General features: G+C 47.4%; 1 protein-coding gene across 1 annotated transcript in view; it reads left to right on the top strand.

Moving 5' to 3' along the window:
• DNASE1L3 (deoxyribonuclease 1L3) overlaps positions 1 to 9,426 on the top strand; it is a 24,962-nt gene extending 15,536 nt beyond the window's left edge. The window contains exons 5-8 of the mRNA XM_017894228.1: positions 916 to 1,028; positions 4,052 to 4,209; positions 8,616 to 8,712; positions 9,251 to 9,426. Of these exons, the coding sequence (XP_017749717.1) occupies positions 916 to 1,028; positions 4,052 to 4,209; positions 8,616 to 8,712; positions 9,251 to 9,367 (485 nt within the window). The 3' untranslated portion in view covers positions 9,368 to 9,426. The remainder of the gene's footprint in view (positions 1 to 915; positions 1,029 to 4,051; positions 4,210 to 8,615; positions 8,713 to 9,250) is intronic.
• Positions 9,427 to 13,096: the final 3,670 nt, after the last annotated feature.

Here is a 13,096-nt window from a genome sequence, read left to right as displayed (position 1 = left end):
GGCCTCCCAAAGTGCTGGGATTACAGGCTTGAGCCACCGCGCCTGGCCAGAACACAGTTGTTATAAGTAAAATGTTCATTTAGACGCAGAATGCTTGTCCCCTGGTACGGCAAAGAAAAATCAACATTCAGACAAAAAGTTTTCTCAGCAAGCCAATTTTACTTTCTGCAGAAAGGGTGCTCCTCGCAGATGGAACAATGGTGAGAGCACACCTGAATAAAGGAGGGAAGCAATTTTTATCCTTTACTCAGCTTGTCCCTGCTGCTGTGTCCTGTCTCTATTGGTTGGAGCCAGACCACACAATCTAAGCTAATCTGACTGGCTAATAATTTAAACCTTTCTTAAATAGGTAAAGGCAAGGGAGAACAAAGGACAAGAGGAAGTTGCTTATGCCAAATAGGGAAGGGGCAAAGGCTGTGAGCTGGAACGTGCCTGCGAGCATGTCCAGCACAAATATCTTGGTTAAGGTACAAGGACATAGAATGTACTACATGCCTGTAAGCATGTCTAACAGCTACACAGGATAGGGCTTAACAAAGAGTTATTAGCACAAAGCAAGGAGGCTTGAAGGAAGTTAGTCTTTAAAAGAAACTTATTTCTAACCCTTATGATTTATTCTTTAACAAGAAAGGAAACTTTGAAGAGGAAACTTTTTTACTTTCTACAACAGTCTACCAGCTTTCTCTTAGCCATGAAGGGCAACTGGGAGAAATGAGTCTTTTGTGTACTAAAAATAGGCAGCCTAATGACCCCGAGATCATTAAAATCTCAGCCACTGGCCGGACCCTCCAGGAACAGGGGACCCAGACAATGCAGCCTGTGCCTTCTGGAGGGAAGAGCCTGTTTCCCTCCAGCAGTGTTTGTGAGACCTTGACAAGGGAAGTGTGTGACCTCTGCCTCTTTCCTGTTCCTCAGCTGTCAAAGACTTCGTGATTATCCCCCTGCACACCACCCCAGAGACATCCGTTAAAGAGATCGACGAGTTGGTTGATGTCTACGTGGACGTGAAACACCGCTGGAAGGCAGAGGTGATGACTGCTGTGTCAGCTGAATTCCCATCTAGCAGGGGCAGGCTCTGGTCTCTGAGTGGGATGAGTACCTCTCCAGGGAGGGGGAGAGGGCAGGGCATGTGCAGGCTACCACCACTTACAGCCTTCTTTAAGGCCTTTCTTCAGCCCTAAGGATCCCTCTTGCTAAATCTGCCTGGGTACCCTGCACGTGGGCTTTGGGAATTCCCACACTTTCCCATTAATAACAGATGCCAACGTTTACTGAGTGAATAGCTAGTGCCAGGCACTGTGCTGAGACTTGACATGGACAAGTTTATTTAATCCTCCCAATAATCCCTTGAGGTAGCTACAGTACCTTTCTCATTCCCACTTTGCAATTGAGAAGCATGAGGCATAGAGCAGTCAGGATTGTTTCAGTTGCGAGGGACAGAATCTTAACACGGCTCATGCAAAGAAGGAGCAATTGATTGGTTTGTGTAACTGAAATGTCCAGGAGTACTTCAGGCATAGCTGGATCCAGGGCTCAGACAAGATAATCAGGGCTTGATTTGTCTCTTTCTTTCCATCTCCTGGTCACCCTTTCCTCTATGTGGCTCCATTCTCAGGTTGGCTCCACCCATGGGATGGCAAGATGGCCACCAGCAGCCTCCAGACCAACTGATAAATTTTCTTTCCCACAATGCAACAAATACTGTGGGACTGAATCTCATTGGTTCTGACTGGGTCACATGTCCACCCCTGAACCAATCGTTGTGATCAGGGTGTTGAGATACTCTGATTGGCTAAATCTGTGTCCACCCTAGTTTCACCCCAAACTCACAGTCTGAGGTGCAGGAGGGATGGGTGGTCTCCCAAAGAAACTTGGAGTGCTGTTTTCACAGAAAGGGGCATACATTTGCCATCCCTATAGGCTCAGTTCTGTCCACTTTTGGAAGAGAGGGATGCACTACTTGTGGCTGTGAGGGTCTGTGAAAGCTCTTGGCAAATATGGAAGTGCACCCAAGGGTTCTTCTTCTGTATTTCTCTTTTCTTCTTTCGGAATGTGACTCCTGTGATTCCCCTTCCTCCTCCTTAGTTCCACTGCTCAAAGTGCAAAATGAATCAAGTAGACTGTGAACATAGTCCATCAGAGCTGGAGCATGGAAAAGACCAGGGGTGTATTTCATTGCTTATTAATAAATAGGTCAAAAGAAAGATTCGTTCTTTCCAAAATTATGAAATCATTTACTTATTAAACAAGAATGTATTGAGCACCTATTGAGTGTCGGGCTGTGGGGAGGCATCAGTGGCCTAAAAGTGAACAAGAGGGGAAACTGCTTCAGTGAAGCAGACTTGGATGTGATTCCTTTTTTTTTTTTTTTTTCCTCTTGAGATGAAGTCTCACTCTTTTCCCCAGGCTGGAGTGCAATGGTGCAATCTCGGCTCACTGCAACCTCTACCTCCCAGGTTCAAGAGATTCTCCTGCCTCAGCCTCCTGAGTAGCTGGAACTAGAGGCACCCGCCATCATGCCCAGCTAATTTTTGTATTTTTAGTAGAGACGGGGTTTCAACATGTTGGCCAGACTGGTCTCGAACGCCTGACCTCAGGTGATCCACCTGCCTCAGCCTCCCAAAGTGTTGGGATTACAGGCCTGAGTCACTGCGCCCGGCTGGGCTGTGATTCTTGACTTCACCACTTGAACCTCCCAGTCCTGTGGCCTACAGCAGGTCACTTAATCTCTCAATCCTGTTTCTGTAGAGGTTAGTGGGCCCTTCTACCTCCTATTGTTTATTGCTGTGAGGTGTAAATTTAAAGACACCTAGTGCTAGGCCTGGCACATAGTGAATGTTCAGCAAATCATGTCTATATTAGCAGAAGCTGGTGATCACTGAGGTTAAGAATGACACTCTGTCCTCAACTGAACCCGTCAATCACGGGGAAAATCGTGATCACTAAGGTCAAAATAAAATGTTCTTGAAGAAAACTCTAAAGTCAGCAATGCCCCACCAAACAATAGCACAAACAAGGAAATCTGGCACTTCCTCTGGATTGTGGAATGTTGAAAATTCTGTTCCAAGAGCCGTGCGGGGAAAAATATTTCCAAGATAGAAAGTTTCTGTTGGTGGCCTTGGGTGGGGTGGACAGCTCACTCGATGGTCCCCTCCCCGAAGATGCCTCCCACCTCCTCAACGAACTGAATTTTCACAGAAATAAGTTTCCAACTTCAAAACAATAGGAGAGAAAGAGTGATGCCAGGGCTGCCAATACACCACCCAAATTTACTTTTCCTGCTTGAAAACAAAAGGCGCTGATTCATTCGTGTGTTTACACCCTACAGTAGTTTGAGCCAGAGACAAAAGATGTGAGGGATAGATTCACTGAATTTTTTTTTTATCCACACCTGACTCTGCATGCTGAATTATGGAATTGTGGTGACTAAGAACAGCAAACATTCTCCTTCCTGTTAAGAACACCCTCCCTGGTACGCACTCGCCTGTCATTGACTCATCAAAACTGTGACTCAATTTTAAACAGCAAAAAGAAATTTTTAAAGACCCTGTATTCATTTGCTAGAGCTGCCATAACAAAGTACCATACCAAAGACTGGATAGCTTAAACAATAGAAAGTGAGTTCATCTCCGTTCTGGAGGCTAGAAGTCCCAGATCAAGGTGTGCCAGAGGGGTGGTTTCTTTTGGGGGCCTCTCTCCTTAGCTTGTAGATGACCATCGTCTTCCAGTGTCTTTACATGGTCTTTGCTCCATTTTTCTGTGTCCTAATTTCCCCTTTTTACAAGAACGCCAGTCATATTGGATTAGAGCCCGTTTTACCTTAATTGCCTCTTGAAGGTTCTATCTCCAAATACAGTCACCTTCTAAGGTGCTGGGGGTTAGGACTTCAACACAGGAATTTGGCCCGGGTGGGAGCAGGGTAGACACGATTCAGCCCATAACAGACCCTGTTGTTCACTGGGCCTGGGAGGCGGAGTCTTTGCTAGAGACCCGCATGAAAGCGTTCTGCAGCAGCATCCACCAGGTGACAATTTCAAATCTTGTCTTTTAGAATTTCATTTTCATGGGTGACTTCAATGCCGGCTGCAGCTATGTCCCCAAGAAGGCCTGGAAGAACATCCGCTTGAGGACCGACCCCAGGTTCGTTTGGCTAATCGGAGACCAAGAGGATACCACGGTGAAGAGGAGCACCAAGTGTGCATATGACAGGTAGGAGGCCCTGCAGGGTGCTGCTGGCTCACCACAGTGCTTGGTGTGCACTAGGAAAGGCGCGAGGTGGCTGGGCACCGTGGCTCACGCCTATAGTCCTAGCACTTTGGGAGGCCTTGGCGGGTGGATCGCTTGAGTACAGGAGTTTGAGACCAGCCTGGGAAACATGACGAAACTCTGTCTTTACAAAAAATACAAAAATTTGCCGGGCGTGGTGGCAAACACCTATAGTCTCAGCTACTCAGGAGGCTGAGATGGGAGGATCGCTTGAGCCCAGAAGTTGGAGGCTGCAGTGAGCCAGGATCGCACCACTGCACTCCAGCCTGGGTAACAGAGTGAGACTTTGTCTCAAACATAACAAATAAAAATAAAAATAAAAAAAGCACACTGCTTGGAGAGCTGAGTCAATCAAATGTCAGGCCCCTCTACTGGGTACCACATGCAGTGTATGAACCTCAGGACCCTGTGCGGTGGCCCTGGGCATTGTAGCTTAGCAGAGGTAAGCACTGGCTTCGGTATCAGACAGGCCTGGATTTAAATCCTGACATTACCACTTCATATGTCTGTGACCAAGAGACAGGCTCTCTGTGTCTTTCATTGCCTCCCCTGTAAAATGGAAATTATCCTAGTGCCTCACTCATGAAGATCTGATGTGGAGTCAATGAAATAGCATGTCAGGCTGCTAGCACAATGCCTGGCATACGGCAAGTGCTCATTACATTAATGGGCTGTTCATTGTTCCATCACAAAGACTTACCACTATTGATTCAACCAATCCCTATCATTGGGCATTAGGTTATTACCAAGGGTTTGCTTTTATAAATACTGCTAAAATCAATATCCTCTGTGCATTTTGTGCAAGTACTTATGATTTCCTCGGGAAACAACCCCCAAAATGAGATCGATTAGTGCAACCGTATTTGTACTTTAAAGCTTCAGGTATATGTTCCTAAATGCAAATGCGTACATTTAAGTCCCAGCATTCCCTTGTGCTTTTTAAAGTCCCTTCAGGGATTTTCAAACAGCTTTCATCTTTGCTCCTTCAATGGGGACAGAGTGGGGAGTGCCTGAGGCGTGTGAATGTTGGTGATCTTCCATCACAGCGACCACAGGTGGGGAAACCCTTAGGAGTCTGGTCCCAGGTGGTGGCCACAGTTCCCAGAGCTCAGCCTGCCACGAGGAAGTGTGAGATGGCCATCTGCATGAGAGCCACCAGGCCACTCGTTTTCACTTCTCAAGTTTCGAAGTCTAGCTTTCATTTCCATCCCATGACCTCCTTTGTTCCTCTTGGAGTTTCTGAGGCTGGTGTTTCCTTTGCATAAGTTATCATTCTGCAAATTGGAAACCCAAGGTGGGGAGTTACAGGGGACTAAGTGCCCAGACCGTCCCCACCCCCTATTTTGAAGGACTTCCAGCAAAGCCGGGACGATGGCCACTCACTCACTCACTCGCACATGGCAGTTGCGTGCCCTTGGGTAGGTCAAGTCCCTTCTCCAGCGCCTTTCTTCTCCCCTGGCAAATGAGTGGGAAGTGACTGAAAATGATACAGAAGAATCAGAAGGCAACATGGCCACAGTAGATCGGGAGGGGGTAGAACAGGTTAGAAAAAGATGTTTACTAAAAGGATCCTGACTTTATACACATGTATCCCAAAGGATGGTGGGATTGCATGTGACATTTTAATGATTCATTTTTTATTTTGATACTCTGAATTTTGTTTCTCGTAACAACATGTAGAACTCTTGTGGCTTTTTTTTTTTTTATTTTATTTTGAGACGGAGTCCTGCTGTGTTGCCCAGGCTGGAGTGCAGTGGCACAATCTTGGCTCACTGCAACCTCCGCCTCTTGGGTTCAAGCGATTTTCCTACCTCAGCCTCCCAAGTAGCTGGGATTACAGGCATATACCACCATGCCCGGCTTTTTCTTTCTTTCTTTTTTTTGTTTGTACTTTTAGTAGAGATGGGGTTTCGCCATGTTGGCCAGGCTGGTCTTGAACTCCTGACCTCAGGTGATCCACCTGCCTTGGCCTCCCAAAGTGCTTGGATTACAGGTGTGAGCCACCATGCCCGGCCTCTCGTGGCTTTTAAAAAGTCATAGGCCAGGTGCGGTGGCGTATGCTGTAATCCCAGCTACTTCTGGAGGCTAAGGCAGGAGGATCACTTGAGCACAGGAGTTCAAGGCTTTAGAGCAACATGATCACATGCCTGTGAATAGCCACTGCACTCCAGCCTGGGCAACATAGTGAGACCTGTCTCAATACAATAAAATAAAAAGTGAAATTAAATAAAATAAACTGAGAAAATAAAAGCCATAAAATGATGTTTTAAAAATGGAGTTAGACAAGATGGTCTCAATTCCAGTCTTTGTTCCGTGTTCACATATTTATCAAACACCTCTCATGTGCTGAGTGCTGGGGGATCATGCAAAGATGCCCAGGATCTGGCCGGTGCCCTGGACCAGCCTGGGAAAACTTCACATGAACACCGGCCTGGTCCTGCACATCCCTGGAAGAAGTCAGAAATAGAGGAGCCTTAAACATCTCTTTCTTTACTTTTTGAGTCTTAAAGAAAGCTTTCACAAATCTCTAATTTGATGTGAAGAATTTACATTTGGGTTGAATTAAAAGCCGTAGCCCGGGTGCAGTGGCTTACACCTGTAATCCCAGCACTTTGGGAGGTTGAGGTGGGTGGATCACCTAAGGTCAGGAGTTCAAGACCAGCCTGGCCAACACGACTAAACCCCATCTCTACTAAAAAATACAAAATAAGCCAGGCATGGTGGCACACACCTATAATCTCAGCTACTTGGGAAGCTGAGGCAGAAGAATCGCTTGAACCTGGAAGGCAGAGGTTACAGTGAGCTGAGATGGCGCCACTGCACTCCAACCTGGGCAACAGAACAAGACTCTGTCGCAAAANTGCAGTGGCTTACACCTGTAATCCCAGCACTTTGGGAGGTTGAGGTGGGTGGATCACCTAAGGTCAGGAGTTCAAGACCAGCCTGGCCAACACGACTAAACCCCATCTCTACTAAAAAATACAAAATAAGCCAGGCATGGTGGCACACACCTATAATCTCAGCTACTTGGGAAGCTGAGGCAGAAGAATCGCTTGAACCTGGAAGGCAGAGGTTACAGTGAGCTGAGATGGCGCCACTGCACTCCAACCTGGGCAACAGAACAAGACTCTGTCGCAAAAAAAAAAAAAAAAAAAAAAAAAAAAAAAAAAAAGTTAGTTGGGGTGGTGATGTTAGCAAATGCAGATACCAAAACTGTCGATTAGAATGGGGAAGGCCCAGTGGGCACTCATGAAATGGCAGTTTGACTCACCTCGCCATTCCTCGGTAAGTCACTCAGGACCACGTAGACTACAACTGCACCACCCAGCTTGGGATATGTTAGTTTGTTTCCAAGATTCATTTGACTACCTCATTCTTACTTTTTGTCATTACTGCAAAGCACATATGCTGTGATTTTCTCGATATTTTCATTAAATCCCTTAATTTCTTATTGAAATAAATTTTTAAAAGAAATTTCATGGCTGGGCGCGGTGGCTTACGCCAGTAATCCCAGCACTTTGGAGGCCAAGGTGGGCGGATCACGAGGTCAGGAGATCGAGACCATCCTGGCTAATACGGTGAAACCTCGTCTCTCTAAAAATACAAAAAATTAGCCGGGTGTGTTGGCGGATGCCTATCGTCCCAGCTACTCGGAAGGCTGAGGCAGGAGAATGGCGTGAACCCGGGAGGCGGAGCTTGCGGTGAGCCAAGATCGCGCCACTGCACTCCAGCCTGGGTGACAGAGCAAGACTCTATCTAAAAAAAAAAAAAAAGAAAGAAAGAAAATTGATACTAGCAAGAGTAAGAAAGCAGCAGCATTTGCCATAAATTGAAGGTAGTGTGAAAATTAAGTCCAATGAAAATCATGCATTGTTAAATTCTGCTTTAATTCTCTTGTCTGCAGAATGCTCAGAAATGGCAGCCTACTCTCTGTCAGCATGGGACTGAGGGAGGTATTAAAGACAAACCAGCACCTCCCTGAGAATTTCTCCATAATCAAATCAGGGAAAGTGAAAATAATTGAAAAGAGAACAGCACTCTCAGTACACAAGTCATTGTTGTGTGGGATAGTGTGCATGTGTCATATAAAACCTCCTACTCCACCAGGGACATTGCCCACACTGGGAGATAGTGTCCTGGTGTCCACAGAACCATGGCAGGGACTGATCCTATTTCACAGTGGTAGGCACTGTCTTTAGGGTCACAGGCTAAAACCAGGTCTGGACTTTGAGTGCCACATGAAAGGGCCAGGCTGCTCAGTCAATTCCAAACAGCAAACACAGACTTTGGTTTGATCTCAGCAATCACAGGTTGGATTAACACAACTGTTTTTCCTCCCCTGGTTCCAGGATTGTGCTTAGAGGACAAGAAATCATCAGTTCTGTTGTTCCCAAGTCAAACAGTGTTTTTGACTTCCAGAAAGCTTACAAGCTGACTGAAGAGGAGGTAAGGCTGCCATCTTGTCTTTCTATGCCATTGTCCTAGAAAGATGAGTTAGCCTGGGCAACATGACGAGATCCCATCTCTACAAAAAATTCAAAAAAATTCACTGGGCATGGTGGTGCATGCCTGTGGTCCCAGGCTGAGGTGGGAGGATCACCTGAGTCCAGGAAGCAGAGGTTGCAGTGAGCTGAGATCGCACCACTGCACTCCAGGCTGGGCAACAGAGTGAGATCCTGTCTCAAAAAAAAAAAAAGAAGAAAAAGATGGGTTGATGTCACCCTTTGAGGTCACTGCTGAAGACTGAAGACACAATGTTGGGCACTAGACCTTGAGTTTCAATGCTTATGATTTTGTGATTTGAAGACCCGCCAAAATTTCTGATCCAGCTGGTCTTGGAATAACACTTACCAGTGTGTGTTCTGTGGGGTGACTTTGGGCATTTCATCTCCCCTTCCTGGTCCTGAATTTGCTCATCGCTAAAATGAAAGCATCTCCCAGGCATCTCCTAATTTCCATATCTACCTCCCCTTTCTCCTTACAGGCCCTGGATGTCAGCGACCACTTTCCAGTTGAATTTAAACTACAGTCTTCAAGGGCCTTCACCAACAGCAAAAAATCTGTCACTGTAAGGAACAAAACAAAGAGCAAACGCTCCTAGATCCAAGGGTGTCATCTTATTAACCATTTCTTGCCTCTAAATAAAATGTCTTTAACAGATATATGAACTGCTCCCTGAACTTAGAAAACAAGACTGATCCAACTGCTTTCATTTTTTGACCTGAATTTATTCTGACTTGAGCCAAATTGGAAGGAGAATCTTTTCTATCTCTTTTGGCCTCATACCTCCCCTAAATTGTCCAAAAGGGAACCAGGGGCATTTGTAGCCCAAAATGATGGTCTTCATGCCCTGAGCCAGAGCCCCATCCTCTGTCACTGGGTCTGGTCAGCCCTGTCACGTGAGAGGCCACAGCGGGAGGAAGAGCGTCGGCTTTCAGTTCTCCTGAGGGGTGCTGTTCCACGGGCAATGACCAGAAACACCAAGGCCCCAGCTGCCCCTGTGATTTGGGCAATTAACTGTTTTAAGAATCTGCCCCTCCTGTGTGAGGTCAGGCCACCATCACGTCTCACAGGGTGAAGGATAAAGACCACTCCCGCCTGGTTTCTCTGCCTTCAAATTGTCCTCCTCCAACTCAGTCAGCCCAGGAAGCACCAGTGTCATCCTCTGAAATACTAATCTGACCACAGCCCACCCTCAGTCCCACCCCGTGCCCATAAATCCTTCAGTGGCTCCCATCACCATCAGAGAGAGCTCAGTCTTGGCCACCATGAAGGTCTCTGTTATCTGGTATATTGCACCAGCCCCACCTTCTGCCAGGGTCGCACCCTGAACCCCTGCTCCAGGAGGATGTCCTCCACCCTGCACCCCCATGCTCTCCCTCCCTGGGGGCCTTGGCTCTGCCCCACATGCCCTGCCCTATTCCAGAGCCCGGGTCAAGTGCCCCCAGCCCCCATGTGCGCCCTACCTCTATTGCAACATCCACCACATTGTATTTGTCACCAGGGCCAGTGTTGGGGATCTTTGGGGCCCCAGTGTGACAAACACCTAGTGGGCTGGCTGGGACTCGAGAATTTTGTTATCTTTCTGCAATCAAGAAGGTTCACTGGAGTCCAACAATACAGCACCATTTAGCCTGTATGCCTATTTTTGTTTGTTTTGCTTTGTTTTCCCTGATGTTTCTTTGTTCGAGTCATACATGAACATGGCTAAATGTGCAGGCAGTACCGAAGAATAAGCAGGGAAAAGGAACGCCGCGCCCTGACCCCATCCCCAAGTTTCCTGTCTCAGAGACAGCCCCTCTTCCCAGCTTATGTGTTTTTCCAGAGAGACTGCACAGAAATGAGCACCATATGTAACCTTAAAAATACAAAATACAGCGCACCATATGCACGGTTCCACTCCTGGCTTTTTCCCTTTAATATATTGGGGATGATGTGACTTTTGATGTAGGAGAAAAAGACCTTAAGTCTGATGCTTGAAATTATGTAACATCTGACTGGGGAAATACAATCAAGAGGGCCCTCACTAAGCAGGGGAAGCCATCTTCCCCAAATGCCCACTTAACCTCATTGGACAAAGGTCTCACGAATTGGTGAGGGGGAGGGATGGCAAGGCTGCTAACACATCTGTCACCCTTCTCCTAAGCCAGGGCCCACTGTTCCAGGAAACTTGCCAGTTTCCATGGTCCAAAATGGTCAAACAAGTTCAGGCATGGTGGCTCATGCCTGTAATCCTAGCACTTTGGGAGGCCAAGGTGGGCCGATTGCCTGAGCTCAGGAGTTCGTGACCAGCCTGGCCAACGTGGCAAAACTCCGTCTCTACTAAAAATACAAAAAATTAGCCAGGCATGGTGGGTACACTCCTGTAGCCAGCTACTGGGAGGTTGAGGCACAACAATCGCTTGAACCCGGGAGGTGGGGTTGCAGTGAGCTGAGATCGTGCCACTGCACTCCAGCCTGGGCGACAGAGTGAGACTCTCAAAGAAAAAAGGTCAAGCAAGTCATAAATTGGCTTATTCCGAAGGGAGAGGCTCATCCTTCTGTCTCATAAAGCCATAGTCTCTGCTGCCTACCAGCTGTGGGACCTGGAACAGGCCACTTACCTTTAGTTTCCTTATGTGTAAAATAGAGATAATAAGAGAATCAACCTCATAGGTAAAGTTTAAATAGGGTGATGGGTGTAAACCACAGAGGATGTGCCTGATGCCTAGTAAGCCCTCGATAAATTAAATTCCCTTACTTCTGTCCCAAAGTACTGCAAACTCTGACAGCCCACAAGGCTGGGACAAGAACCCTGGCTGCTGGAGCTTGGGACTCCATGCTGGCTGGGGGAGAAATGGGAGGGAGGACCAGACACTAAATGAGTCTGTCCATGGCTCTGACTTGGTCCTGACACCCTGCAGCTTCCTCCCAACAAGGCATCCCTCCACTTCTGTCCAGGAGCAGGTTACTGGAGCCACAGGCATCTGCCAGCTCTTATTCCGGCCAAGTTCTGCCAGGCAAGAGGACACAGAGCAGTGCATGTCTCACTGCACATAACCTCATGGAGCTGCAAACATCCTCCTGTCCCTTTGGGTCACCTGGCCTGGCCTGGGCAAGGAACTCTGGTGGCCTTTTGGGGAAAAGGGATGTCCCCTGGTCATAGGCACCCTTTTAGCCTTGGCTTTGTCCAAAAAGTCTAAAGCTTGGCTGGGTGTGGTGGCTGACGCCTGTAATCCCAGCATTTTGGGAGGCTGAGATGGGAGGATCACTTGAATCCGGGAGTTTGAGACCAGCCTGGGTAACATGGCAAGACCCCATCTGAACGAAAAATTTTAAAAATTAGCTGTGCATGGTGGTGCATGCCTTTAGTCCCAGCTACTCAGAAGGCTGAGGCACGAGAATCACTTGAGCCTGGAAAGTCGAGGCTGCAGTGAGCTGTGATCGTACCACTGCACTCCAGCTTGGGAAACAGAGCAAGACCTTTTGTCAAAAACAAAACAAAACAAAACAAAAAACAAACGAACAAAAAAGAGTCTAAACCTTGATATGCACTGGAATCCCAGGGAACCGGTTACCATGGCGATTCCCGGGTCCCAGTCTCCCAGAGTCTGTCTAAAGGGTCTCCGGCCAGGGCGCAGGAACCTGCAATTTCAACAAGTCCCCCAGTTGATTCCAAGGCACATGATCTGAGGCCCAGATTTGAAATCACTCTCCCAGTCCCCCTTGGTGAGGAGAGGTGTAGCATGGCAGCAAGGACCAGGCTCACTTTGGAGCCATAGTCTCTACCGCCTACCAGCTGTGGGACCTCGAGCAGGCTACTTACCTTTAGTTTCCTTATGTGTAAAATAGAGATAATAAGAGAATCAACCTCATAGGTAAAGTTTAAATAAGGTGATGGGTGTAAACCATGGAGGATGTGCGCGATGCCTAGTAAGCCCTTGATAAATTAAATTCCCTTACTTGTATATTTGCATTAACAGGGCTTACTCTGTTAAAGGGTAGGCTGCTTTACGTCTGGGTGTACATGTTGCTCAAGCTTGGTTATTCAGAATGAATTTTTGCCACACAAGGCATCATGCCAGGGTTCTGTTTCTTTGTCATTCGCCTCAAATATTGCAAATATTTTGGCAAGTAAGCCTGAGGATGGAGACGCCCCTGCTTCCAGTCTTTGTGACATCCTCTTCCTTGTCAACACCACTTTCCTGCCACAAATACAGAAACCCTCCCCCGGTGACCTTCACCCTGACCCTGCTAGGGGTGGGGTGGGTGAAGGGAGCTCCTGCAATTCAGCAACCCTGCTCCTATCTCGCTCTTGGGCTGGAGAGGGCAAGTATAAAGAGTAGTTGCC

Source organism: Rhinopithecus bieti, unplaced genomic scaffold (assembly GCF_001698545.2).
Source record: "Rhinopithecus bieti isolate Rb0 unplaced genomic scaffold, ASM169854v2 scaffold_21649, whole genome shotgun sequence".
In the NCBI taxonomy this organism is placed as follows: domain Eukaryota; kingdom Metazoa; phylum Chordata; class Mammalia; order Primates; family Cercopithecidae; genus Rhinopithecus; species Rhinopithecus bieti.
Note: the sequence above shows the minus strand (reverse complement) of the source record. Positions and strands in the feature narration are given on the sequence as shown.